The 26,402-nt window shown below is 35.9% G+C and overlaps 1 protein-coding gene across 1 annotated transcript; it reads right to left on the bottom strand.

Moving 5' to 3' along the window:
- Positions 1-358: 358 nt before the first annotated feature.
- LOC114686436 (vomeronasal type-2 receptor 116-like) lies at positions 359-26,199 on the bottom strand. The gene is made up of 6 exons (XM_028861113.1): positions 26,000-26,199; positions 6,831-7,110; positions 5,657-6,463; positions 4,480-4,704; positions 3,986-4,109; positions 359-1,278 (listed from the first exon to the last, which is right to left on the bottom strand). The coding sequence occupies exons 1-6, from the start codon at positions 26,194-26,196 to the stop codon at positions 359-361; spliced, it is 2,553 nt and encodes an 850-aa protein (XP_028716946.1). The 5' UTR covers positions 26,197-26,199.
- Between the last annotated feature and the right edge of the window lie 203 nt (positions 26,200-26,402).

Genomic DNA, 26,402 nt, shown 5'->3' with positions numbered 1-26,402 from the left:
ATCTTACTTGTATATACACTTTACATGCCAATATTTTTGGAATGTAAAAATAACACATAGTTTGTTCTGAAAAAATATAGTCAAATGAAATAATGTGAAGTTTACATGCCAATACCCATATACTACACAATTCAATAACAAAAATAACAAAAAGCAGAATTACATATGCAGAAATGACTTTATAATGTTTCATCCAAGAGAAGTAAAATCTAGATTTGGTGTTCAAACTTTATTATGCAGTTTATTTTCTACATTTTTCATAAGATCCAACCTCTTACTTTGACATAATATTTGGTTTGCAGAAAGCATGTTTGTGATATTATAAGAATGTCTGGTGTAGGAAATAAGTTCCTTATATTTAATGGATATTTTCAGTTTTAGAATGTTTTTTCCTGAAATTATGAAAAGAATTTATCTGTGGTTTGAACAAAATAATGTAGCACTTTGGGGCAAAGATGCAAGAAAATAGCCCTGCACTTGAGGCCAAGATACAGAAAATCTCCACAGATATTGTAGCTTTACCCTTGGTGCTTTGGTAGACAGGGAGGAAGGTGATCCATACACTACAGAACACCAGCATGCTGAATGTCAGGAACTTGGCTTCATTGAATGTGTCAGGCAAATTTCTGACCAGGAAAGCTACAGTGAAGCTTGCCAGGGCAAGGGAGCCCAAATATCCCAGGACACAGTGGAAGGCAATTACTGAACCTTTGTTGCAGACAATCAAAATATGGCCATGTTCAGCATGTACATCCTCATCAACAAATGGAGGAGAAGTTCCCATCCAGATTCCACAGATAATCAGTTGGATCACAAGGCAGATGGGAATAATGAAGTTAGGTGCACCTGAAGCCAGCAGCCACCTCATTCTTCTATCTGGAACAGTGACCTTGAATGCTAATACCACAGTAATTGTCTTAGCCAAGATAGAGGAGGTAGCCACAGTGAAGACAATTGCAAATGAGGTCTGCTGCAAGATACAGGTGGCCATATGGGGATGGCCAATATACAGCAAGGGACAGAGAAAACAAAATATGAGGGAGATGAGTAGGACATAACTGAGAACTTGGTTATTGGCCTTAACTATGGGTGTATCTTGATGTTTCAAAAAGATAGCTAGTACAATAGCTGTAAGAAAAGAGAAACACAGAGACAAACCAGCCAGACACATTCCCAAGGGGTCTTCATAAGCCAGAAAGGTCACAACTTTTTTGAGGCAGTGAGTTCGTTTTGCATTGCTGTACTGATCATCTCGACACTTCACACAATCGTCCATGTCTAGTATAGGAAGGAAGTATTTTCAGTTTTAGGTTTTCCCTAGTACTCATTAAACATGACACATTAATGCATTAGGAAGTCATAGCTAAATTTTATTTACATCTTGTGTTATATGAAAACTAAATATTTTTGATACATAGGATTTAATTCTATTTTCTGTTGCCTTTCATCTTAATGCAAAGGGTTTTTTTTTTATATTTAGCTTACTTACACATGAACATTAAAAAACAATAATATAATTTTAAATAATGTTCAGGTAGCCACAGTAACCTACCTTGGATTGAATCATTCATGAAAAAAACACATTTGTTATTCATAGTTTTGTGTACTATACAAAATAATAACTGATAATGAGCTAGTTCACTGTATCTTATAATTCATCGATCAGCAACAAATTAGATCCCACACATAAATGACCTTATGGGGCACTTTGGAAATCAAACTCTACCCAATCCATATATTAGAACCCACATGTACTACATTATGATTACAATATTCTACCTAACAATGTTCAAAATATTTGTGCTTACACACATATTAGTTAATTCTTCTCCCCTCATCAAGGACTCTTATCATTGAGGCAGAGGCTACTAGGGAAAAATAAGAGCCCCTTAAAATGTAGACTTGTGCCACCAAGACATGGCAAAGTGGATTGTGGAAAGACCATCAGGCCACAACACTAGAAAGAGAGCTACAGGCATCTAATGGATATTGAGAGTGGAAGAAATTGTCTTTCCCAGAGTAAAGCACACCAACTGATTATTTTTGGAAATCAAAAAGGTCAGTCATGAAAACATACAAGTAATATTGCACAGACTGAAGAGTTTGTATTTGGAAATGTATCTACATAGTCCTACATACAAGACAAATACACATACCATCAATTAATGAGAAAAGAGGCCATATATTTGAAAGAGATTCTGAAGCACTTTATTGGAGTTGTTTGAAGAAGGGTAGGGAATGGAGAGTGATATAATTGTATTATAATATCAAAAATAAAAAGGAAAAGAAAGAGAAAAAATATCCAGCACTATCAAGGAATTCAGAAACCAACATGAACTAATTACCATCTGAATTCTGTACATGTCAAAAATATCCCATTTAGTTTTGGGCTTCAATGTTTGAACTTTAGTTGGGCACATTATCTGCAAATTTTATAAATTTCTATAAGATTTGACAGGCAATGCTCCCAAGGTTACAGTATTTACTGAGAAAACAACAAAATCTAGATAATATTCTATAACTCAAGGGCATAATTTTGAAAGATGGAACTAGATGATGATAATTTTTGAATTATAACACAACATATTTCTTTTCCTTCCAATTGCATTGATATAATAGACCAAACTGAGAAATGATTATTCCATTTTAGCACTGAGTCTATCCTTCAAAAGTTTCTATTTGGCTTCAGTTTTTCAATCCTCTCTGATATTGCTAAATAATGTCATCAAAACTGTAGATTAGGAGCATTATAATACATTAATTTTTAATAATCTTTTAAAATTAATTATAATATGTTCTATTTATTTCTTTGTATGGAAAATATATTCTACTTGTATATAATACACCTTTACCATAGTCTCCCCTTCCTCCACTCATCTTGTGCTTTTCTAAGTAGGTGAAGGGGAGTTAAAAAATTTGAGTATAGTATCTTGTCTTTAACCAACACAAAAGTCAATATTTGATCAGTTAATTTGGAATATATACATATATATATATATATATATATATATATATATATATATAAAATTTGAATTAAACAATTTTTATTTTATTTTTATGCATTATTCTATTCAAGTAGTTTGCTTTCTCACATTATACACTGGGTTTTGTATTCAAATATGTTTTTATTTTAGTGTAATTTTTAAAAACCTGCACTATAATTTTTTTATAATCCTCAGGTTTAACTCATATAGAATCATTTACATGGTGTTCTGGCTCTAAGTGAAATTGTCAGTTAAGTATTTAGCTATTTCTTATCACTACTACACTTATTAATTCTAACTTTCTATTTCCTGATACACTATCAAAACGATATTTTCAGTTTTCTGTACCTTAAATTAGATTAAACCACCTCTTTAATTAAAAAAGTCTCTGTGATTTATTTGATATGAATATTATAATAAACTCATTTCAGAGTTCAATATAATGGCATCCAAACTCACCTATGAAGTACAGTCAAACTGAAAAAAAAACTACCAATGATAATGTTTCTATTTCTACATCTTATATTTATACATAGCATGATCTATATTTGCACACAGTACAAAAGAGTGTTTCTAAAACGTGGTGCAATGTCACTGAACATATACTCATTATTAGAAACACTGGACACATGGAAACTAGGAACATGTGTATGCACAGTATATACATCTTAAATAAACTTAAATAAAATGAAATATAGATTTGACTTATTACAAAATTCTGACTATTAGGTTAGAGATTAGTTTCAATAGTAACTGTTAGTGTTCTAAAGTAATGTCCAACAGAATATATTATGTTCAAGAATATAGAATATATGTCTAGAATAATGACACAAAAATGCAGTTTAAAAGACAGAGTATATTATTTCAAATAGCAGTGTTACTGATGCTTTCAACTTCATAGTAAGATTCATCTATTCCATTTTCCCAAAAGACTTTGGGAGACCTATGAATATATGGGAGAAAATAAATCTGTTGATCATTTTGATAAGTAATTTTCTTACTTGTCATATTGGAAATTTTATTTTCTGGACATGGATCACAATCAAAACAACAGACAGCCTTCCCTTCTAGAGGTGATTTTCTGTGTCCTGGACTGCAAGGCCTACTGCATACAGAAGGTAGAATCTGAGGAAAATCAGACACAAAGAGTTTAATGTAACTTGCAAAAGCTGCAGTGATTCACAACAAGCAGCCACTAAAAATTCTCTTTTTAAACACATATGTTATAAAGTAAAAATCATTTTTATGACAAACATTATGAATATATGGATATTTATGTACTGTGAAATACACACAAGAGAAAAGAGAGGGAGATATTCACACAGAGGGAGGAAGGGAGGGAAAGAGAGAGACAGAGACAGAGACAGAGAGAAATTAGAGTAGTAGAAGTGAGTCAATAAATGAATAAAATCAAAACTCTTCATCTCAAAGATGAAGCACGCTGTCCTAGAGTAGTTATGCTACATGTAAATCATTTAAGTTATGACCAAATTACCTGTCTAAAATCTGTGGCCCACTCTATCATTTCATCAGATATGTACAAGTGTGGATCATTTGGAAACTGTCCAGAAAACTTTCCTATTTTCACTTTAAGTCCAAAGTGCTTAAAATCTGTGATATAGAAAATGTCATACTCTGTATCCTGTTTTGTCTTTTGGTTCATATTCACCAGATCTCCAGAAGGATTTATAAATTGTATGTTCTTCAGAAAAGAGAACATCTAAAACACATTTGTTATTTTACTTTTAACTATGTCTTTATAGTAGGACAAAAAATGTGACGTATATAATGCCAGTAATTTTCATTTGTCTTCCCTAAAATGTAACTTTATTAGAAGTACTCAGTAATAAATAAAAGAAATTACATACAATCATAAAGTTTCCTTGCACTTCAAAGTTAAAATTTTCTCACTGGAGTTGATACTCTAACACACACACACACACAGACACACAGACACACACACACACACACACACACACACACACACACTAAGTTATATTCTTATAGATTAGAGATGCATTCTTCATTTCTTCCTGGAAATATTGTTATTTGATCATAACCTAGAGAACTGTGTTCCATAACAGTTCAAAACTGGCAGTGCTATTGGATTATCAGGAATCTACGTATTACAATGATGGGCAACTTTTTTTAATCATGTAAACATTTGCTTTCTTGTTGCCATTTAAGAAATTCATGAAAAAATATTTTTCTTCCAAATTTTAAAAACATAAAATTAATGTTTGTGTTTGAAATATTCTGGAAAATTTTCTTCACTTATAATGTAAAATGCAGCCAGGCAGTAGTGGCACACGCTTTTAATCCCAGCACTCGGGAGGCAGAGGCAGGCGGATCTTGGAGGCAGAGGCAGGCAGACCTTTGTGAGTTCAATGCCAGCGTGGGCTACAAAGTGAGTCCCAGGAAAGGTGCAAAACTACACAGAGAAACCCTGCCTCAAAAAACAAAACAAAAAGATTGTAAAATGCAGACTTGTGCCAGTATCATGTGTAACATAATTTAAGATACTAACAGGATCTTCATCACATGCAGTGAAAGAGTCCAGATATATATGAATCTGGAAGAAAAGTTTGTAGTTTGCCTACATTTAGAAAACTGTGGTTCCCTTCAAGAAATCTTGTCTATGACATACAGGCTGTTCAATGCAAAAATAATACCTTCCAGGAGTCCAATTCCAGTCCTTTTCCAGCATTCGCTGACCATATGTCTACTTGTTTCAGAAGCATTTCATGGAGTGAGTGGGCCACAGCATACACAGCATTGTATAAGTTATAACTTGAGTCACTCATGGACATTCCAAACTGGTGCCTAAACAACCACTTGAATATATTTGTGGCTGAACAATTTTTCAGTTTCTTACAATTAGATGATGACAAAGAACAATTAAAATAAATCCACCATAGTCTAACAAATGAAATTTCATTACTGTAATTTGAAGGGTGCACTCTCTGCATAAATTGTTTAAAACCAGATATCTCAGAATTCTGATGTGAATAAATGAGAGTCCCATAGGGAGAGTTAAGCAAGAAATCTCCTTTAATTGTGATTCTATCAAATTGTGACATACTGACCCAGATTCTGTTAAATGATACAGATTTCCATAGAATAAAGTTCAATTGTACAGTAGAGTCTTTGTCTCCATAAACAATCACAACTCTTGCTGAAGACATCATGATCTGGATAAAGTACTTCTCAGCCATTTTAAGGAATGGCAAATTCCCGTGGAGGATAATACTCACAAATGCTAAACAGACAATGTTTCTTTGCATCTTCTCTCTCAGTTCAGAAAGAAATTGAATTCCATGGTCATCATCTGAAATGATCACTCCCACCCAGTTCCATCTGAAGTGAACCAATAGGGACACCATGGCTAGTGGCAGAGATGTGTCCTTGGGAGACATCTGGTAGAGATAAGGAAATTGTTCATGGACATTCAGAAGAGGTTGAAAATAACCATAGTAGAGCTGAAGGACATAGAACATAAGCATAAATGAGGAAGATGTAATGAATAATGTTTGGTCTAAGACCTACATGTACTAAGCAAATGCTGGGGGTGTTAGGAAATGTGATTTTTATCCTCATTATTAAAATCTCATTTCTTGTGATTGTCTAAAAACTACAAATACACTAAATTTTCTGCTTAAATATTTCAGACTTCTGCTGTCTTTTTGTGATAAAATTGTTATGTTTTCTGCTGAAAGTGTCTGAGCTTCTATTTTTGATAGAACTGAATAGATATAAACCCAGTCTCTGCCTTTTAACCTTTTTGGTACACAGAAAGTCAACTTGAAGGAGAAAGTACTTCATTAAAATTATCCCACCTCAACTCACCTCTGGAGTTCTAGACATGTACTGGAATGGTCCAAAATTTGCAGAAACTCCCCATGTGGGTCCTGTAAGTACAATTAAATGTTTTCTCTGATTTTTGCAGTAGTAGTTAGGAAAGTTTTCACTTCTTTTTGGAGATAGACCATGTTTTCTCCTATCCTCCAGCAGGTTACATTTGATGTTAACTAGCAGAGAAATGTTTGGTAAAATATGAGGGTTCCTATTGATTTCTTCCATGGCAAAATAAAGAGAGAAAATCAAGTGGACATTCTTTGGTGTCAACCTGAAAACAGAGCATATTATTCATGAGAGATTAGGTTCCAAACATGACAATTTTAAATCACACTCAATGTGAGAATAAATTCTTGTGTTTTTATTTTGTCTCATAAGTAAGTGACACAAGTCCTATTTCTTTGGTGTTCAGAGACCTATGGGTGAAAATTAGAATTCTTAAACGCTTTTTGCGGGGGCATGGAAGTGGATTTTATACCAATGAGATTGGTTCTTTTACTTTGAATTTTCTTAATGTTCCATTCTATTTTCTGTAAACTTCATAAAATTTATGCATGCCATTCAGGGACTAGAAAAGATTGTACTGGCTACCATTGAATCTGCTCATGCCATCATCTTGTACTTCTAACATTTAACACATGTGGAAAATAAATGGATATTATCTGCTATCTGGAATGCTATACTTTTATACACAGGCAGCACTGGACAAAGATATGTCTTTGGTAGGGATATGAAGACTAAGCAGCCAAACCTGCCTGTGTCAAGAGCTCTGAAAAGGCTGAGTGATTTACAGGTAATGCAAAATAGCATAATAATTCTTATACCCCCTCTTCCCTTTTTCATACTTTCTTATTTTCATTTTTTATTTGAGGATGTGCAATATTCAGTGATATAAGACTGGATATAAGTATACCTGCTTCCAGTGAGGAATGAATTACCTTCTCTTTACATGTACCCTTACCCTGCCTTTCAACCTATATACTCAGCTTGGTATTACAGAGCAGGTCCTGTGTTGAGTTGTTTTAGACTTGTCCTGATATGTCCTTGTAATAGACTTAATTTAGCTTCTCTCTATCACGTAAGATATTTTGATTGAATGTAAATGTTTTGATATATTTCATATAGAGTTTGATCTTATTTAACGATAACATCTCATTTCAGTGGGTTGTTTATGAGTATTTTAGATATTGCCTCATGCTGAGCGCTGCTGGTAGCAATGGTTTTACTAGAGGCCCAAGAGTATACAACAGTAGGCAATTGACAGTTCATGTGTCATCTCACCAAGTAAATAATTCTCTAATGCAGAACCTCTTCATAAATAGCTTAAAGAGCCACAGCCACTGGACACTGTTGCTTGTGTCTGTAATTTCACATATGCATAAACAGTTATGGTGTCTCCCTGTAACATGAATCTAAAAAGGTTTATTAATATAAACAAAGGCCAGGTATTGGGGTGAATACTGGAAGATCAGAGGGGCAGAACACAAACCACAGCTGACCTCAACTTGCCAACTTTTCAGCTGATCCTGTATCTTCGAACTGGAAGCCTCTGACTCCTTACATGAATGATTCTAGACTGAACTGCTGCTAAAGCCTAAAAGATAAACCAGGCTCTAGTTCCTGGCTTTTCACGCCTTATATACCTTTCTGCTTCTCTATCACTTCCTGGGATGAAAGGCATGTGTCACCATGCCTGGTTGTTTACAGTGTGGCTTTGAACTCAGAGATCCAGATAGATCTCTGTCTGTGGAATGCTAGGATTAAAAGTGTCTGTGTGTGCCACCATTTTCTGGCCTCTATATTTAGTGGCTGTTCTGTTTTCTGATTCCAGATAAGTTTATTTGGGTGTACAGTATATTGGGAAACAAAATATCACTATATTCCACCAATACCTGAACTTAAATGTTTGGTGATATTGTGTCCCCGTGAGTTCAAAGCCACACTGGAAACAGCCAGGCTTGGTGACACACACCTTTAATTCCAGGAAGTGATGGCAGGAAGCAGAAAGTTATTTAAGGCATGAAGACCAGGAACTAGAGTCCTGTGAAGCTTTCAGGCTGTTCGGATGAGATCCATTTGGATGAGGACAAAGAGGCTAGTAGTTTGAGGAAACAAGTTCAGATGAGAAGTTGGCAGGGTGAGGTTAGCTGTGGCCTGTTCTGTGTCTCTGATATTTCAGTGTTCATTCCAGTACCTGGCTCCATGTTGTTTTTTTTTCCCTTTTATTTTATTTAACAATACCATTCAGTTCTACATATCAGCCACGGATTCCCCTGTTCTCCCCCCTCCCACCACACTTCCCTTCCCCCCAGTCAAGCCCCCATTCCCACCTCCTCCAGGGCAAAGCCTCCCCCGAGGACTGCGATCAACCTGGTAGACTCAGTCCAGGCAGGTCCAGTCCCCTCCTCCCAGACTGAGCCAAGTGTCCCTGCATAAGCTCCAGGTTTCAAACAGCCAACTCATGCAATGAGCACAGGACCCGGTCTCACTGCCTAGATGCCTCCCAAACAGATCAAGCCAATCAGCTGTCTCATCTACTCAGAGGGCCTGATCCATCTGGGGGCCCCTCAGCCTTTGGTTCATGGTTCATGTGTTTCCATTCATTTGGCTATTTTTCTTTCAGTAATTGAGTAAAACCGAAATTTATTATAAGCCACAGTCGTCCTAGGGACCTCCATGCTATATACATAACCTCCATGGTTCTATGGATTGTGGTCTGATTGTTCTTTATTTTATATCTAGAATCCATTTATGAGTGAGTACATACCATGATTGTCTTTCTGGGTTTGGGTTACCTCACTCAGGATGATTTTTTCTAGTTCCATCCATTTGCCTGCAAATGTCATGCTTTCATTGTTTTTCTCTGCTGAGTAGTACTCCATTGTGTATATGTACCACATTTTTTTCATCCATTCTTCCATTGACGGGCACCTAGGTTTTTCAAGGTTCTGGCTATCACAAATAATGCTGCTATGAACATAGCTGAGCATGTTCCTTGGGTATATGCCCAAGAGTGGGATGGCTGGGTCTTGAGGTAGTTCGATTCCTAATTTTCTGAAAAACCACCATACTGATTTCCACAGTGGTTGTACAAGCTTACATTCCCACCAACAGTAGAGGAGTGTTCCCTTTGCTCCACATCCTCTCCAACATTGACTGTCATTGGTGTGTTTGATCGTAGCCATTCTGACAGGTGTAAGGTGGTATCTCAGAGTCATTTTGATTTGCATTTCTCTGATGATTAAGGATGTTGAGCATTTCTTTAACTATCTTTCAGCCATTTGTGGTTCTTGTGAATTCTCTGTTTAGCTTTTTAGCCCATTTTTTAATTGGACTGTTTAGTATTTTGATGTCTAGTTTCTTGAGTTCTTTATATACTGTGGAGATCAATCCTCTGTCAGATGTGAGGTTGGTGAAGATTTTTTTCCCATTCTGTTGGCTGTCTTTTTGTCTTATTGACTGTGTCTTTTGCCCTGCAAAAGCTTCTCAATTTCGAGAGGTCCCATTTATTAATTGTTGTGCTCAGGGTCTGTGTTGTTGGTGTTTTATTTAGGAAATGGTCTCCAGTGCCAATGCGTTCAAGAGTGGTTCCTACTTTCTTTTCTATTAAGTTTAGTGTAACTGGATTTATGTTCAGGTCTTTGATCCACTTGGACTTGAGTTTTGTGCATGGTGACAGATATGGGTCTATTTGTAATCTTTTACATATTGACATCCAGTTATGCCAGCACCATTTGTTGAAGATGCTTTCTTTTTTCCATTGTATAGTTTTGGATCCTTTGTCAAAAACCTGGTGTTCATATGTGCATGGATTAATGTCAGGGTCTTCAATTCGATTCCATTGGTTTGTATGTCAGTTTTATACCAGTACCAAGCTGTTTTTATTACAATAGCTCTATAGTAGAGTTTGAGGTCAGGGATGGTGATGCCTCCAAAGGTTGCTTTATCATATAGGATTCTTTTAGCTATCCTGGGTCTTTTGTTTTTCCATATGAAGTTGAGTATTTTTCTTTCCAAGTCTGTGAAGAATTGTGTTGGGATTTTGATGGGGATTGCATTGAATCTGTAGATTGCTTTTGGTAAGATTGCCATTTTTACTATGTTAATCTTACCTATCCATGAGCATGAGAGATCCTTCCATTTTCTGATATCTTCAATTTCTTTCTTTAGAGATTAAAGTTCTTATCAAAAAGGTCCTTCACTTGTTTAGTTAGTGTTATCCCACAGTATTTTATTGGTGAAATTATTAAGGCCACTCCACATAGTTAAAAAGGAAGATTTATTTAGTGGGTAACTTACAAATGAAGGGATAGGTAGGTCGCGGGGTCTGGGGAAGATGTATCGCAGTCCAGCAGTGTTCTTTGGAGCTCTGCTCAGTCAACCTCCACTGTCTAGGGTCCAGGAACAGAGAGAGCACTCGCCCATCCAAGTCTCAGGTCTCCAGACACCTCCCCTGGCCCCGCCTCATAGGCATGACAGTTGCCAGAGTCTCTATGGGGGTTGGAACTTCCAGATCCAAGCTGGAATGGATACCCACTACATCTCCCCCTTTTTGTCTAAATAAGAAGGTTCTAAACTAGTACAAGATTATATACAAAGGAATGTTTATCAAATATCATTCAGGAATAATGAGGGATAATGACCTAGATAAGATGAAACTACAACCAATGCAAGAAACACATACTAAATTCCAGAGAAGTATAGAGCATAGGTAAATGGCATGTTATAAAGATCATCCCAAAAGGTGTCCTATCCTAAAGAACCTGAATCTAATATTTAATATGTTCTATCTAAGATATTATATATACTAAGTTGTAACTATAACTGTTATGGATTCTTATATGTTGATACAAATGTAAACTATTTTTATATTCCTGTTTAAGATAATTTGTATATTGATACAAATACAAAACTATATTTGTTATAATGTACATATATTTCTACTCTTATTTGAAATATTTTTATATTGATACAAATGTAAATTTATATCTGTCATACTTTATGTATGTTCTACATCTGTTTAGGATATTTGGTATATTGATATATATTTAAGATTATTGTTATATTGCATATCGCACTATATATTCCTACCTCTGTTATAAATATCTTGTGTATTGTCATAATTTCAAAGTCATCATTCTTCATACATTTGCTTATAGACTGTTTATCTTGTTTACGTGAAGCCTTAGTCCTTAGGTTATTTCGGCAGATAAGACATAGATTTATAGTCACCTATGCCTGTCATCTCTATAGTTACGTTAGTTAGGTTATCCAGATTTACAGATACATAGGTCAGATGGACAGGTAATCTTCAAACACTTCATAGACCTAGAGAATATAGCATCTAAATAACTTAGAATTCTGTTGACATAAGACACAATTGCTCCTGGCTGCACCAATTTGATCATGAGAGAATGTTGGGCTTCCAAGACATTTCCATTTGGAAGTTTGTCTTTTTGGCACAAAATGCCCTACTTGGCAAAGAAATGTCCTTGCCTTGACGGCTGACAGTACAAATGTAATGCTGTTCTTTCTGGACAAGCGGGACACAAGGAAAGTGACCACTGTACTCTGCCAAGACAGGGTAAGATGGTCTTTCAGAATTTCTGCTTCTGAAAATGGTCTGTCAGATACTCTAGGCTTGTAGCCAATTTGAATGCACCAACAATGCTGAGAAACATTAGGTGACTGTGCAGGCTGCCAGTTGTCTTGGTCTACTCTTACAAGATTCCCAAAATATGCTTGCATCCATCTACTATTAGTCAGGTACCATTATGTTCCTTCTCAGGTTTTTGATGTGGTTAAAGTCTAGATAGTTGTAATTTCCTCAGTTATGATAAAAGATAAGTTATATATAAAACCTTAGACTCACAAATATAAGATAGATAGGACATCTTTAATATTGTAACTGTAATTGTTGCTCAACAATTGTTTTGTTATATGTAATTTTACCATGTTAAAGTTAAAACCTTCCTTTTTAAAAAAAGAAGAAAAGGGGAAGTGCTGTGTATATAGCTCTATATAAATAAAACCCTGATGGCCAGTGACCAGACAGGAAGTATAGGTGGGACAAGGAGAGAGGAGAATTGGGGGAACAGGAAGAAGGAGAGGAAGACACTGCAGCCACCACCAGGACAAGCAGCATGTAAGACGCCGGTAAGCCACCAGCCATGTGGCAAGTTATAGATTTATAGAAATAGGTTAATTTAAGATATAAGAAGAGTTAGCAAAAAGCCTGCCATGGCCATACAGTTTTATAAGTAATATAAGCGTCTGAGTGATTATTTTATACGTGGATTGTGGGACTGCGGGGCTTGGTGGAACCTGGAGAGAAGCCCTCCAGCAACAGTATTTTATATTATTTGTGGCTATTGTAAAGGGTGATGTTTCTCGGACTTTTTTTTCAGCCCTTTTATTATTAGTGTATAGGAGGGCTACTGATTTTTTTTTTTTAGTTGATCTTGTATCCTGCCACTTTACTGAAGGAGTTTATCAGCTGTAGGAGTTCCCTGGTAGAGTTTTTGGGGTCACTTATGTATACTAACATATCATCTGCAAATAGTGAAAGTTTGACTTCTTCCTTGCCAGTTTGTATCCCTTTGATATCCTTTTATTGTCTTATTGCTCTAGCTAGAACTTCTAGTACTATATTGAATAAATATGGGGAGAGTGGACAGCCTTGTCTTGTGCTTAAATTTAGTGGTATCACTTTGAGTTTCTCTCTGTTTAATTTAATGTTTGCTGTTGGCTTGCTATAAATTGTCTTTATTATGTTTAGAAATGTTCCTTGTATTCCTGATCTTTCTAAGACCTTTATCATAAAGGGGTGTTGGATTTTGTCAAAGGCCTTTTCAGCATCTAATGAGATGATTATGTGGATTTTTTCTTTCAGTTTGTTTATATGGTGTATTACATTGAGTGATTTTCATATGTTGAACCATCCTTGCATCCCTGGGATGAATCCTACTTGGTCGTGATGGATAATTGTTTTGATGTATTCTTGGATTTGGTTTGCCAATATTTTGTTCAGTATTTTTGCATCAATGTTCATGAGGGAGAATGGTCTGTAGTTCTCTTTCTTTGTTGCATCTTTGTGTGGTTTGGGTATCAGGGTAATTGTAGTCTCATAAAAAAAGTTTGGTAATGTTCCTTCTGTTTCTATTGTGTGGAACACTTTGAAGAGTATTGGTATTAGTTCTTCTTTGAAAGTCTGGTAGAATTCTGCACTGAAACCATCTGGTCCTGGGCTCTTTTTTTGGCTGGGAGAATTTTCATGACTGTTTCTATTTCTTTAGGGGTTATTGGTTTATTTAAATGGTTTATCTGGTCTTGATTTAATTTTGGTATGTGGTATTTATCCAGAAAATTGTCCATTTCTTCCTCGTTTTCTATTTTTGTGGAGTACAGTTTTTTGAAGTATGATCTGATGATTCTCTGGATTTCCTTGTTGTCCGTTGTTATGTCTTCCTTTTCATTTCTGGTTTTGTTAATTTGGGTGCTCTCTCTTTGCCTTTTGGTTAATTTGGCTAGGGGTTTGTCTATCTTGCTGATTTTTTCAAAGAACCAACTCTTTGTTTCATTGACTTTTTGTATTGTTCTCTTGTTTTCTATGTCGTTGATTTCAGCCCTCAATTTGATTATTTCCTGGTGTCTATTTCTCCTGGGTGAGTTTGTTTCCTTTTGTTCTAGAGCTTTCAGTTGTGCTGTTAATTCATTGATATGGGATTGCTCCATCTTCTTTATGTGTGCATTTAGAGCTATGAATTTTCCTCCTAGCACTGCTTTCATAGTGTCCCATAAGTTTGGGTATGTTGTACTTTCATTTTCATTGAATTGTAGGAAATCTTTAATTTCTTTCTTTATTTCTTCCTTGACCCATTGATGTTTCAGGTGGACATTATTCAGTTTCCATGAGTTTGTGAGTTTTCAATAATTTTTGTTGTTGTTGAGGTCTAACTTTAAGGCATGGTGGTCTGATAAGATACAGGCAGTTATTCCAATTTTTTTTTGTATCTGTTGAGATTTGTTTTGTGGCCAAGCATGTGGTCAATTTTTGGGAATGTTCCATGGAGTGCTGAGAAGAAGGTATATTCTTTTGTGTTAGGGTGGAATGTTCTGTAGATATCTATTAAGTCCATTTGAGTCATAACATCTGTTAGGTCCTTTATTTCTTTGTTAAGTTTCAGTCTGGTAGATCTGTCTTTTGGTGAGAGTAGTGTGTTAAAATCTCCCACTACTAATGTATAAGGTTTGATGTGCATTTTAAACTTTAGTAGTGTTTCTTTTATAAATGTGGGTGCTTTTGTATTTGGAGCATAAATGTTTAGAATCGAGACTTCATCTTGGTGGATTTTTCCTGTGATAAATATGTAATGTCCATCCTGATCTCTTTTGATTAATTTTAGTTTGAAGTCTATTTTATTAGATATTAGTATAGCTACACCAGCTTGTTTCTTAGGTCCATTTGCTTGGAAAGCCTTTTCCCAGCCCTTTACTCGGAGGTAGTGTCTGTCTTTGAAGTTAAGGTGTGTTTCTTGTATGCAGCAGATGGATGGGTCCTGTTTTCTTATCCATTCTGTTAGCCTGTGTCTTTTTATAGGTGAGTTGAGACCATTGATATTGATGGATCTTAATGACCAGTGATTGTTAATTCCTATTATTTTTTGTGGTTGTGTTGTGTTGTCCTTTGGTGTATGTTGGTGTGGGATTATCTATTACTTGATGTTTCATGGATGTGTTTAGCTTCTTTGGGTTGGATTTTCCCTTCTAGTGCTTTCTGTTAGGCTGGGTTTGTGGACAGGTATTGATTAAATCTGGTTTTATCCTGGAATATTTTGTTGACTTCACCTATGATGATCGAGAGTTTTGCTGGGTATAATAGTCTGGGTTGGCATCTGTGGTCTCCTAGTGTCTGCATAAGATTTGTCCATGATCTTCTAGCTTTCATAGTCTCTATTGAGAAGTCTGGTGTTATTCTGATGGGTTTACCTTTATATGTTACTTGGTGTTTATACTTTGTGGCTCTTAATATTTTTTCTTTGTTCTGTGTATTTAGTGTTTTGTTTATTATGTGGTGAGAGGACTATTTTTTTTTTTGATCCAACCTATTTGGTGTTCTGTAAGCTTCTTGTATCTTCATATGTATTTCTTTCTTTAGGTTAGGAAACTTTTCTTCTATGATTTTGTTGGATATATTTTCTGTGCTTTTGAGTTGGTATTCTTCTTCTTCTATCCCTATTATTCTTAGGTTTGGTCTTTTCATGGTATCCCAAATTTCCTGGATGTTTTGTGTTACGGCTTTTTTGTCTTTAGTGTTTTCTTTGACTGACAAATCTATTTTCTCTATTGTGTCTTCAGTGTCAGAGATTCTCTGTTCCAACTCTTGCAATCGGTTGGTTATGCTTGTTTCTGAAGTTCCTGTTTGTTTAGTCAGGATTTCTATTTCCAGCATTCCCTCAGCATGTGTTTTCCTTATTGTCTCAAATTCATTTTTCAGATCTTGGAATGTTTCTTTCATCTGTTTAATTGTTTTTTCTTGGCTTTCTTCGATTTCTTCCCATTTTTTGTTCGTTTTTTTTCCATTTCTTTAAGGGAGTTTTTTATTTCCTCTTTAATGGAGTTTTTCATTTCCTCTTTAATGGAGTTTTTCATTTCCTCTTTAAGGGAAGTTTTTATTTCCTCTTCAATGGAGTTTTTCATTTCCTCTTTAAGGGAAGTTTTTATTTCCTCTTTAAAGGAATGTTTTATTTCTTCTTTAAGAGTCTCTATCATCTTCTTAAAGCCATTTTTAGGATTGATTTCTTCTGTTTCTTCTGTCTTGGTATGTTCAGGTCTTGCAGGTGTAGAATCACTAGGTTCTGATGTTGCCATATAGGTCTCTATGTTGTTGCCTGTGTTTTTGCACTGACGTCTACTCATCTCTTCCTCTGCTCGGTGCAGGTAACGTCTGTGTCTTAGAGTGCTTCTCTTGTTCTAATTTTTAGTCTTGGTTCCCTAGGAGTTCTTGGTTAAATTGGTGCTATTGGGCTGTTTCTTCAGGAGCAGCTGATCTCAGTCGGTGAAGTATATACTTATGATTTTGGTGATCTGGTTTGGTGGCTGGGCAGCTCCTTCTTCTGTGTTCCCAGGTCATGTTTTGTTCATTCGTCAACTCCTCAGCTGATCTTGTTTCTTCAGACTTCAAACTGTAGGGATCTGAATCCTCTCCCAGATAGATTTCAGCTTAATGGGGTATTCTCACCAACACCTCCAAGTTTTTGGGTTTTGCAGGATCAGCATCTGGGCCCTGGGTTGGCCTCAGATGGAATGTTCAGATTCATTCTAGTTCCATCCCATGGAGATAGCTTCTTCCCCAGGTGTTGGAGCTGAAGGCATCTCTGTTTCAAGCTCTTGATTAAGAGCTTGTTTTCACCAACTCTTCAGTGGGTAATAGCTCTGTTTCTGGTCTTTATTGCGACTGTGTTTCGGCTGCTGCCTGCTGGGCCTGTCTGCCTCTGCTTGTGGCCACCCCTGTGCCTGTTCACCTTTGTGGGCTGCCGCTGGGCCTGTATCTCAAGTAGACACTTAGTATTCCAGAGAAGAGCTAGTCCATTACAGGCATTTGCTAGAAAGTCTCCACTCAGGATAGCTATTTTGTTTCCAAACTTCATGTCTTTCAGTGGTCCATTGGAAGATTGTAATTCACTCAAATTTACTATCCCACGATGCACGAGGAGATCAGTGTGTATAAGTTCTATGATCTCTGCCAAACTTCTTTGACTTGCTGGACCTTAACTGGTATTGCTTCCTCAAACTGGAGGCCTCTGAGTCCTCATGCAGAATGGGTCTCAGCTGAATTGCTGCTCAAAAGCCTGAAGTTTAACCAACCAAATCTTAACCAGCCAAATGCCCAGGTTTGTTTTTATTACTAAGACCTTTTAAGATTCATGCTATAGTAATGGATAATCTCATCTGATGTGTATATGTAATATCCTGATTACATCTCAATATTATGGGCACATATATCTATGGATGGTCAGGAAAATGGCTTCTCATTAAGTTGTATAATTCTCATTATTCTACCAGGATTATATGTAGCTGTAGAATTTTCTTTCCTAGTCTCAGCAAGCCCTGGCAGTCCGATAGCCCACTTATAAAATAAACACACAAATGCTTATATTAGTTAAACTGTTTGGCCTAATGGCTCAGGCTTCTAGCTATCTAGTTCTTACATCTTTAATTAATCCATTTCTATAAATCTATACCTTGCCACCTGGCTCATGGCTTACCGCCATCTTCACATGCTGCTTGTCATGGCAGCGGCTGGCAGTGTCTCCTTCTGCCTTCCTGTTCTCTCAGTTCTCCTCTGTGTTAGTGATGCCTATACTTCCTGCCTGGCTACTGGCCAAACAGTGTTTTATTTATTGACCAATCAGAGCAACACATTTGACATACAGACCATCCCACAGTAATTATAAGACACTTAGGCCCTGTTTTTTCTTTTTTTTTAATCACTAGCCTAGACTGGCATAAAGAAAGCAGCAATTTCTTCTCAGTTCTAAGAGGAACTGCATACTATTATTGGCTGATTTTGGGCCTCAGAGCAAATTCAAACTAGACTGAATGTTTCTGGAAATGGACCATATGTTAAGCATTACAGATATGCACAAAGATAGAGCTGCAGATGTCTAACCTTGATTATTAATCACAAAGCATACTAAAATACTATGTTACTTTCTTTAGTCACACCTCATTGATAACAGAGACAAGCATTCACTCCCTACTAAATTCTTTGGTAATTAACACTTTGTACTAACTTCTAACCTCAATTTATGAATAAAATTCAAGGTTCAGCTAACTACCAGTTTATTGTTTAGGTCCTAAATAATAAGTAATCAATTAACCAAGTCAAGAGAGAAACAGCTTTACATGGAAAATTTTTCACAATGAGCCAGGGCTACAGAAGATTGTCTGGCTTCAAAGCCTTGAATATATATTTACAAGTCACTTCCTAATGATCAGGGGTTACAAATAGGATAAGAAAATATACTTTTACATTTGGGACCTATGCATTGCCATGGTAAATGGATCTGCTTCTACTCATTAACTCATGTGCTATGACCATCAGATATGCTTTTGTACTTTTTAATTTTATTGCAAAGAGCTTCTTGTTAAATGTGTATATACCTGTGTAGGACAAAGGGAGGAAGAGAATTGGAACCTGAGAGGGAAATGAAGCTGTAGAGAGATAAAGAGCATGGCACTCATATCCTGTATGTGAGTCTGATTCCCTCAGATAGACAGAAACTTATTCTATCTATTGACTCTCAGATAAAAAAGTTTCTTAAAATCCTGCTACTCTCAAGGCATTCTATTTACATCCCTGGAGCAATTCGAGGAGCTGGACACCTAGATTGTGTTAGCCTCATCCATATTTTCTGTATTGCTTTGTGACTAAATACATATTCAAATAACTAGACAAACATGTGGCTGTGAAGCTAGTATGGAACTGATTGAATGATTATTTTCCCCATAATATTTTAATGCTCATGTTTGAATCAGTTTTTTGGCAGTGTCTTATTATTGTATATCTTACAATTATCTCTGTCAGAAAGAAATGAAGTTATATCACATTGTCTAGGTCCTTGCTGTTCTATACTGGAGATGAATATGCCCTTTTAATATTGAATTCTCCCATTCATTCACTACAGTTACTTATCTGTGAAACACTATTATGCCAAATAATATAGACTAGACAATAATTTAAAAATAATGTATTTTAGAAATTGAAAGGACAGTTTTTATTTTCATATGTAATATAGTAATACCTAGGACAGCTAAAATAAGACTAAATAATGAAATAACTCCTGGGAATATCATTATGGCCTGATGATGTACTACATAGCTGTAATAATAAAAACAAAATTAAACTTTCATAAAAAAACAGCCATGTTGATGAATAGAATGGAATTGGAGTTTCAGACTAAGTCTACACACCTATGGACATCTCTTTTATGATAAAGAGGCCAGAAATACACTGTGGAAAAGCTAAACATCTTTAACATATAGTGCTGGCCAAAATGAATGGATACATGGAGAAGAACATAAATTTATCCATACCTATCACCTAGCAAAAACTCAACTCCAAGTGGATCAAAGTCCTCAGTATAAGACCAGATATGCTAGATCTCTTAAAAGAGAAAATTGGGGAATAGTCTTGAACTCATGGTTACAGTAATTTTCTTTTTCTGAACAGAACACTGATAGCAAAGGTTCTGAAATAGCAATATGTAAATGAGACCTCATAACTGAAAAGTTTTTGTATGGCAAAAAAGCTCCACTTGCATGAGGACAGAGTTGCAGACTGGAAAATGAGAAGAGATCCTTACTCATCAGGGTACCCTAAGTCAAACATAGTTTGAAATTTTATCCAATTATGTTTAATATGGCCAGCATCAATCAAACAAATTCTAGTTTGTTCTGCAAGAATGAATAGTAATAAGAAGACTCATCCATTGCTTGTGGGATTGCAAACTTGTAGAGCATTATGAAGATTAGTGCAGGAACTCCTCAGGAAACTTAGTATAGATCTACTTCAAGATCCAGATATCTGACCTGTCTTAGGGATTCTAATGCTGCAGTGAAACACCATGACCAAGAAGGAAACTAATAGGGAAAGAGTATATTTGTCATATACTTCCATATCAATGTTCATGAAAGAAGAAAGTCAGGACACAAATTTCAACAGAGTAAGAAACTGGAGAAAGGAGCTGTTGAAGAAGCCATAGAAGGGTACTACTTATTGGCTTTCTTCTCATGGTTTGTTCAGCCAGGGTGTTCAGCCATCAGATCACTAGAACAGGTCAGCTCAGGCACTCTCTTGACCATTGCCAGTAGTCTATAGTGGAGGTATCTTTGTGGATTTCTGGGGACCTCTCTAGCATTCTACTTCTTTCTATTCCCCTGGGGTCTTCATTCATCATGGTATCTCCCTCCCCATTCTCCCACTCTGCTCCTGATCGAGAGGGACCTACAACTCCGCTAAGCTCTCTTTCCCCTGATCCTTGCCCTCCATTACTCCCCTACCCCCAGTTTGCTCATGTAGATCTCATCTATATTTCTGTCGCTGGCCAATCCCTGTGTCTTTTTCAGGTTCTCTTTACCAGGTAGCCCCTCTGGAGTTCTGAGTTGCAATCTGGTTATCCTTTGCTTTACATCTAGTATCCATTTATGAGTGAGTATATACCATGTTTGTCTTTCTGAGTCTGGGTTACCTCACTCAGGATGATTTTTTTCTAGTTCCATCCATTTGCCTGCAAACTGAATATCACTGTTTTTCTCTGCTGAGTAGTACTCCATTGTGTATACGTACATCATTTTCTTTATCCATTCTTCATTTGAAGGACATCTATGTTATTTCCAGGTTCTGGGTATTACAAATAATGCTTCCATGAACATAGTTGAGCATGTGTTCTTGTGGTTTGATTGAGCATTCTTTGGGTATATGCCCAAGAGTGGTATAGCTGGGTCTTGAGGGAGGTTGATTCTCAGTTTTCTCAGAAAATGCCATATTGATTTCCAAAGTGGCTGTACCAGTTCACCAAGTCTGCTCAGCAGCAGACCCTGCAATCTACATGCCCTGCCGTGATTCCCATCTGCCTGAGACTCCAGCCACTTCCTGAGGCTTGGAAACCAACCCCCAGAACTATTTGGATCTAAAGAGCTCTCATTGGGCCTAGTCAGGGAGTTGTCATTGGAGAAAGGGCTGTCATTGGACCAAGAGTAACCTCAGGAGACAGGGAGTTTACCAACCCTCATTAGACCAAGAGTGGCTTTCTGAGAAGTAGAATCTTCTACCTCTTATAGGACCAAGAGTGGCTTCCAGAAACACAGAATCAGTCAGCTCTAACTGGACCAAGAGTCATGAGAAGACCAAGAAAGCATCTGTGACTCACAGAATCAACTAGATTGTGTTGACCCTAGAGCAGCTCCCTGAGACACAGAATCTACCTGCTTCAATTAGACTAAGAGCTAAGATTAGACCCAGAAGGGCCCCCTGAGACACAGACACAACAAGCACAGAATGGACCAAGAGCAACTCTCTCAGACACAGGCACCTCTTATACCCATTAAAGGAGGAGATGGGCAGACATTAAGGCAGAAGTACGTACAGCAACCTAAAGAGCAATACAGCATCATCAAAAACCTAGCACTCCTCCAACAGCAAGACCTAATATCTCAAGGTAGTAGAAGCAGAAGAAAGTGACCTTAATAATAGCATCATGAACATGCTGGAGGCCTTTCAAGAAAAAAATGAAAAATGAAATGTAGGAAAAGATAAACAAAAAAGTGGAAGAAATCAATAAAGAAATTGAAAAAAAGACAAACAAAAAATTGGAAGAAATACCCGGGCGGTGGTGGCGCACGCCTTTAATCCCAGCACTCGGGAGGCAGAGCCAGGCGGATCTCTGTGAGTTCGAGGCCAGCCTGGGCTACCAAGTGAGTTCCAGGAAAAGGCACAAAGCTACACAGAGAAACTCTGTCTCGAAAAACCAAAAAAAAAAAAAAAAATTGGAAGAAATAGAGGAAAATACAAATAAATTGGAAGAAAGAAATAAATCCCTTAAAGAAAACCATGAAAAGCAACGAAACAGGTGAGGGAAACAGTTCAAGACCTGAAAAGGGAAATCGAAACAATGAAGAAAACACAAACAGAGGGAATGCTGGAAATAGAAAATCTGAGTAAATGAACAGGAAACACAGATGTAAGCATAACTAACAGAATACAAGAGATGGAAGAGAGGATCTCTGGTGTAGAGGATACAATAGAGGAAATGGATCATCAGTCAAAGAAAATACTAAAGCCAAAAAGTCATAACACAAAATGTCCTAGAACTCTGGGACACCATGAAAAGATCAAACCTAAGAATAATAAGAACAGAAGAAGGAGAAGAACATCAACTCAAAGACACAGAAAATATATTCAACAAGAACATAGAAGAAAACTTTTCCAACTTAAAGAAGGAAATACCTATGAAGATAAAAGAAGCTTATAGAACACCAAACAGAGTAGACCCCCTGCCAAAATCCCCTCACCACATAATAATTAAACAACGAAACGTACAGAATAAAGAAAGAATATTAAGAGCAGCAAAGGAAAAAGGCCAAGTGACTTATAAAGGCAAACCCATATGAATAACTCCCAAAACAATAACAATCAAAATGGAGATTTTGAAAGCCAGAGGACCTGGACAGATGTAGTGCAGACACTAAGACACCATGGATGCCAGCCTAGACTAATATACCCAGAAAAAACTTTCAATCATCATAGATGGAGTGACCAAGACATTTATATTAAATTCTCTAACTTGCCACAAAGTAAATTTCTGATGTTCTACAAAGCATATGAATATAATGGCTGGACCATCGCTTCTCTTCTATTTTCACTGTGATGATATTGGACACTAGTAGAAATAGTCTGACAAAATATGTATGCTATTATATTTTCCCTTAAATTCATGTTGTGGTTTCCTTAACCATGCTATTCACATATAGCTAGACAATACCTTAAAGATTTTACTAATACATACATAGGCAGAATGTTTCTTTAGAATACCAACTTATATTTCCACAGAAGAGTCTTATTTGAGATGATGAATATGTGTTTAATTTTCCTTAATCTCATTCAGCCTGGGCATGTTTAAGAACATCATATTTTATTCATAATGATCTATATTATATATTTATTTATTTAGATAAGACACCATGTAAGTGCATTAATACTCTCATATTTTCTTCTCTAAATTCATTTTTCCATCAAATGTGTTATCTTGTTTCTAATCAAGGTAGAACTATCCAAATATTGCTTAGAAAATAATATTAAATAGCTATAAAATAAAAATGGCTGTTTATTCACAATACAGGAAGAGAAACATACAGTAATCTGGACACATGTTTGCTACATAATAAAAAATACTGTGTAGGAATTTAGATACAAAATATCCAGTCTGTAATGAGCATAGAAGTATATGAAGAAAATTCAGGATATGAGAAACATACAGTAATCTGGACACATGTTTGCTACATAATAAAAAATACTGAGTAGGAATTTAGATACAAAATATCCAGTCTGTAATGAGCATAGAAGTATATGAAGAAAATTCAGGATATGATCAGGGCCATTGTTTTATATGTGAGGCATTTATGACTCCATGAGAAAGTTTCTATACTAATTGATTATTTTTTAATAGTAAAAATCCAAACAAATGAGTCTAGGAAGAAAACATTTGCTTTGCCATTTTCTTTCTTACTCATCGGTTAGCAGAAATCAGAATATTTCTCTGGACCTCTCTCATCTTGTGTCATATAAATATATAAGAATAGATGTAGAATGACCCTGAGATTTCAAGTGCCAGAATGTTAGATGTAAAATTCCTCATCATCTTAAAATAGGAGGTCACATCACTGAGGCATATTAATTCATTAACTGATGAAATTTGAAAGTGAATGATATGAATTAAAAACATTCTCTCTATTACTTTCAAGGCACAACCTGCCTGCAATGTGGAATAATCATAGGCTTATGGAAGACATGATATAGGTAATGGTGAACATTTTTTGTTCAAATTCTATTCAAAATGCCCTTCACTCTTCCTCATTTGCATTGGATCATTTGGATGTCTGTGTCATCTTCTTCATGTTCCATATTACCATGAATATTACTTTTATAACTATTATATGATCTCTTGCTCATTGCTCTACATTCTCCTTCAAACCTAATGATATTTTTTGATAAACAGATGTATGATCAACACATAGGATATTGTTTCACTTTTACTGTGATTTTTAATTTGTTCTGATATTATTCTATTTTGTAATACAGTCAGACACTTTCTCCTCTCTTTTGAATGTCCTACTAAGATAAGCTATCAAAAACTGAACATAACCTTTATTTAAAACTGAAAACTGTGATGATTCTCAAACATATACAATGCTATACCTAGAAATATGTTTTTACTCAAATTTAGAATGCTATTTTTACAGTTTCCCTATTAAACTCCAAGTGACATTGTAACAATTTTCTCACCTGAAATCTCAACCAGTAACCTCACTGATAAAGGAAAATTCTGGTCAAAAATATAAATCAAACATTGTATAGTGTACTTATCCTCATAATATGTATAATAAATATATAATATGTAATAAAAATATGTAATTAGGAAAAGAAGAGAAAGATTTAAATGTGGAATAAATTTAATAAATGAATGCATATGCAGCAAAATGAAACATGACAATTTGTAATCAATAAATTGGCTTCAGCCTGGAGAAATTTGGATGAATTTGTTACTTTAGTACTTCTCTGTCAAATATTAGCAATTACCACAGACAACACCTTTTATTCTAGCACTTTCAAAGGAAAATAGTAAATCATTGTTTGCAGGGGCATCCTCTATTCTAGCAAGTGAACAAATTGACTACTTTAGTACACTTAATGGATGCTTCATGTGTTTCTAAATTAGAACTTTGAAAAAAGATCTGATATTGCTTATTCATCAAAAATGTGGCTATGCATATGTAATGGAATGTAAAGGAAAGGACAGCATAAAACTATCATAGGGAACAGATATTGATTTTCCACACCTGATTTCAGCTGTAGGAATCTAAGAACACAATAGTTGTAAAATTATGACAAATAGATTATTTGAAAAAAATCTCTGCACCATATATATATTCAGGGCAAACACACCAAGGTCCACTTTGTAGGAATTGGTCATCGTGTGCTGATGAAAAAACAATAAAAAACAGTAGCAGATGAAAGAAAGACCACTTTATTGTAGCCTGTATGAAATAAACTAAAAGCAGTGTTTAATACTTTGTTTGTGAGGGGCATCACATAACACCACTTGGGAACTGTCATATTAAAAGATTGTCTCTAAAAGCAAAGTTGACAGCTGGATCATTCATTCAGCTTTCAGCCTGGAATCTGTGACTTAAAAAATACAAACAAGCTAACCTCTAAACCATCAGAAACAGGACAATAATCTTCAATAAACATGAAATAAAATTTGGGTAATGTCCTAATGGGGGGAGGAAAAGACATAAAGAAGACACACCTCTCCACAGCCCTAGAATATATCATCTACCATGATAAACAAAAATTAATAAGTGAAAGAAGCACTTACAGTTTATCTAGATTTCCACTGAAATAATCATTCTTCATGTTTCCATGCTCTGTATAAATGAAAAAGGAACAATCAATGTCTTTATCTCCTTCTGGGTTTTCCTTGTCTTTAATTCTGAAAAAGCACACAGGGTCAGTCAAACTGCAGAGAAGTAAGACAGGCTTCAGGAGAAGGAAGAAAAAAATCAAAGACAACATCTTTGTAATGTAGCTGAGAAGAGAGCCTGAGCAAAGTGCAGCATGAAGAGTCATGGAGCAGCCCGTGTATCAATTATACATGAACCCATCCAGGTGTCTCTTTTTATTATTATAGTTACTGTGAAGGAATACAGTAATTTTCAGTAATCTCAGTACATTTCTTTTGAGTATACTGTTTGTCTCTCTGGGTTGTATAGTCACTCTCT

The sequence above is a fragment of the Peromyscus leucopus genome, chromosome 1 (genome assembly GCF_004664715.2).
Source record: "Peromyscus leucopus breed LL Stock chromosome 1, UCI_PerLeu_2.1, whole genome shotgun sequence".
NCBI classification, from domain to species: Eukaryota; Metazoa; Chordata; class Mammalia; order Rodentia; family Cricetidae; genus Peromyscus; species Peromyscus leucopus.
This window is presented reverse-complemented; position numbering and strand designations above follow the sequence as displayed.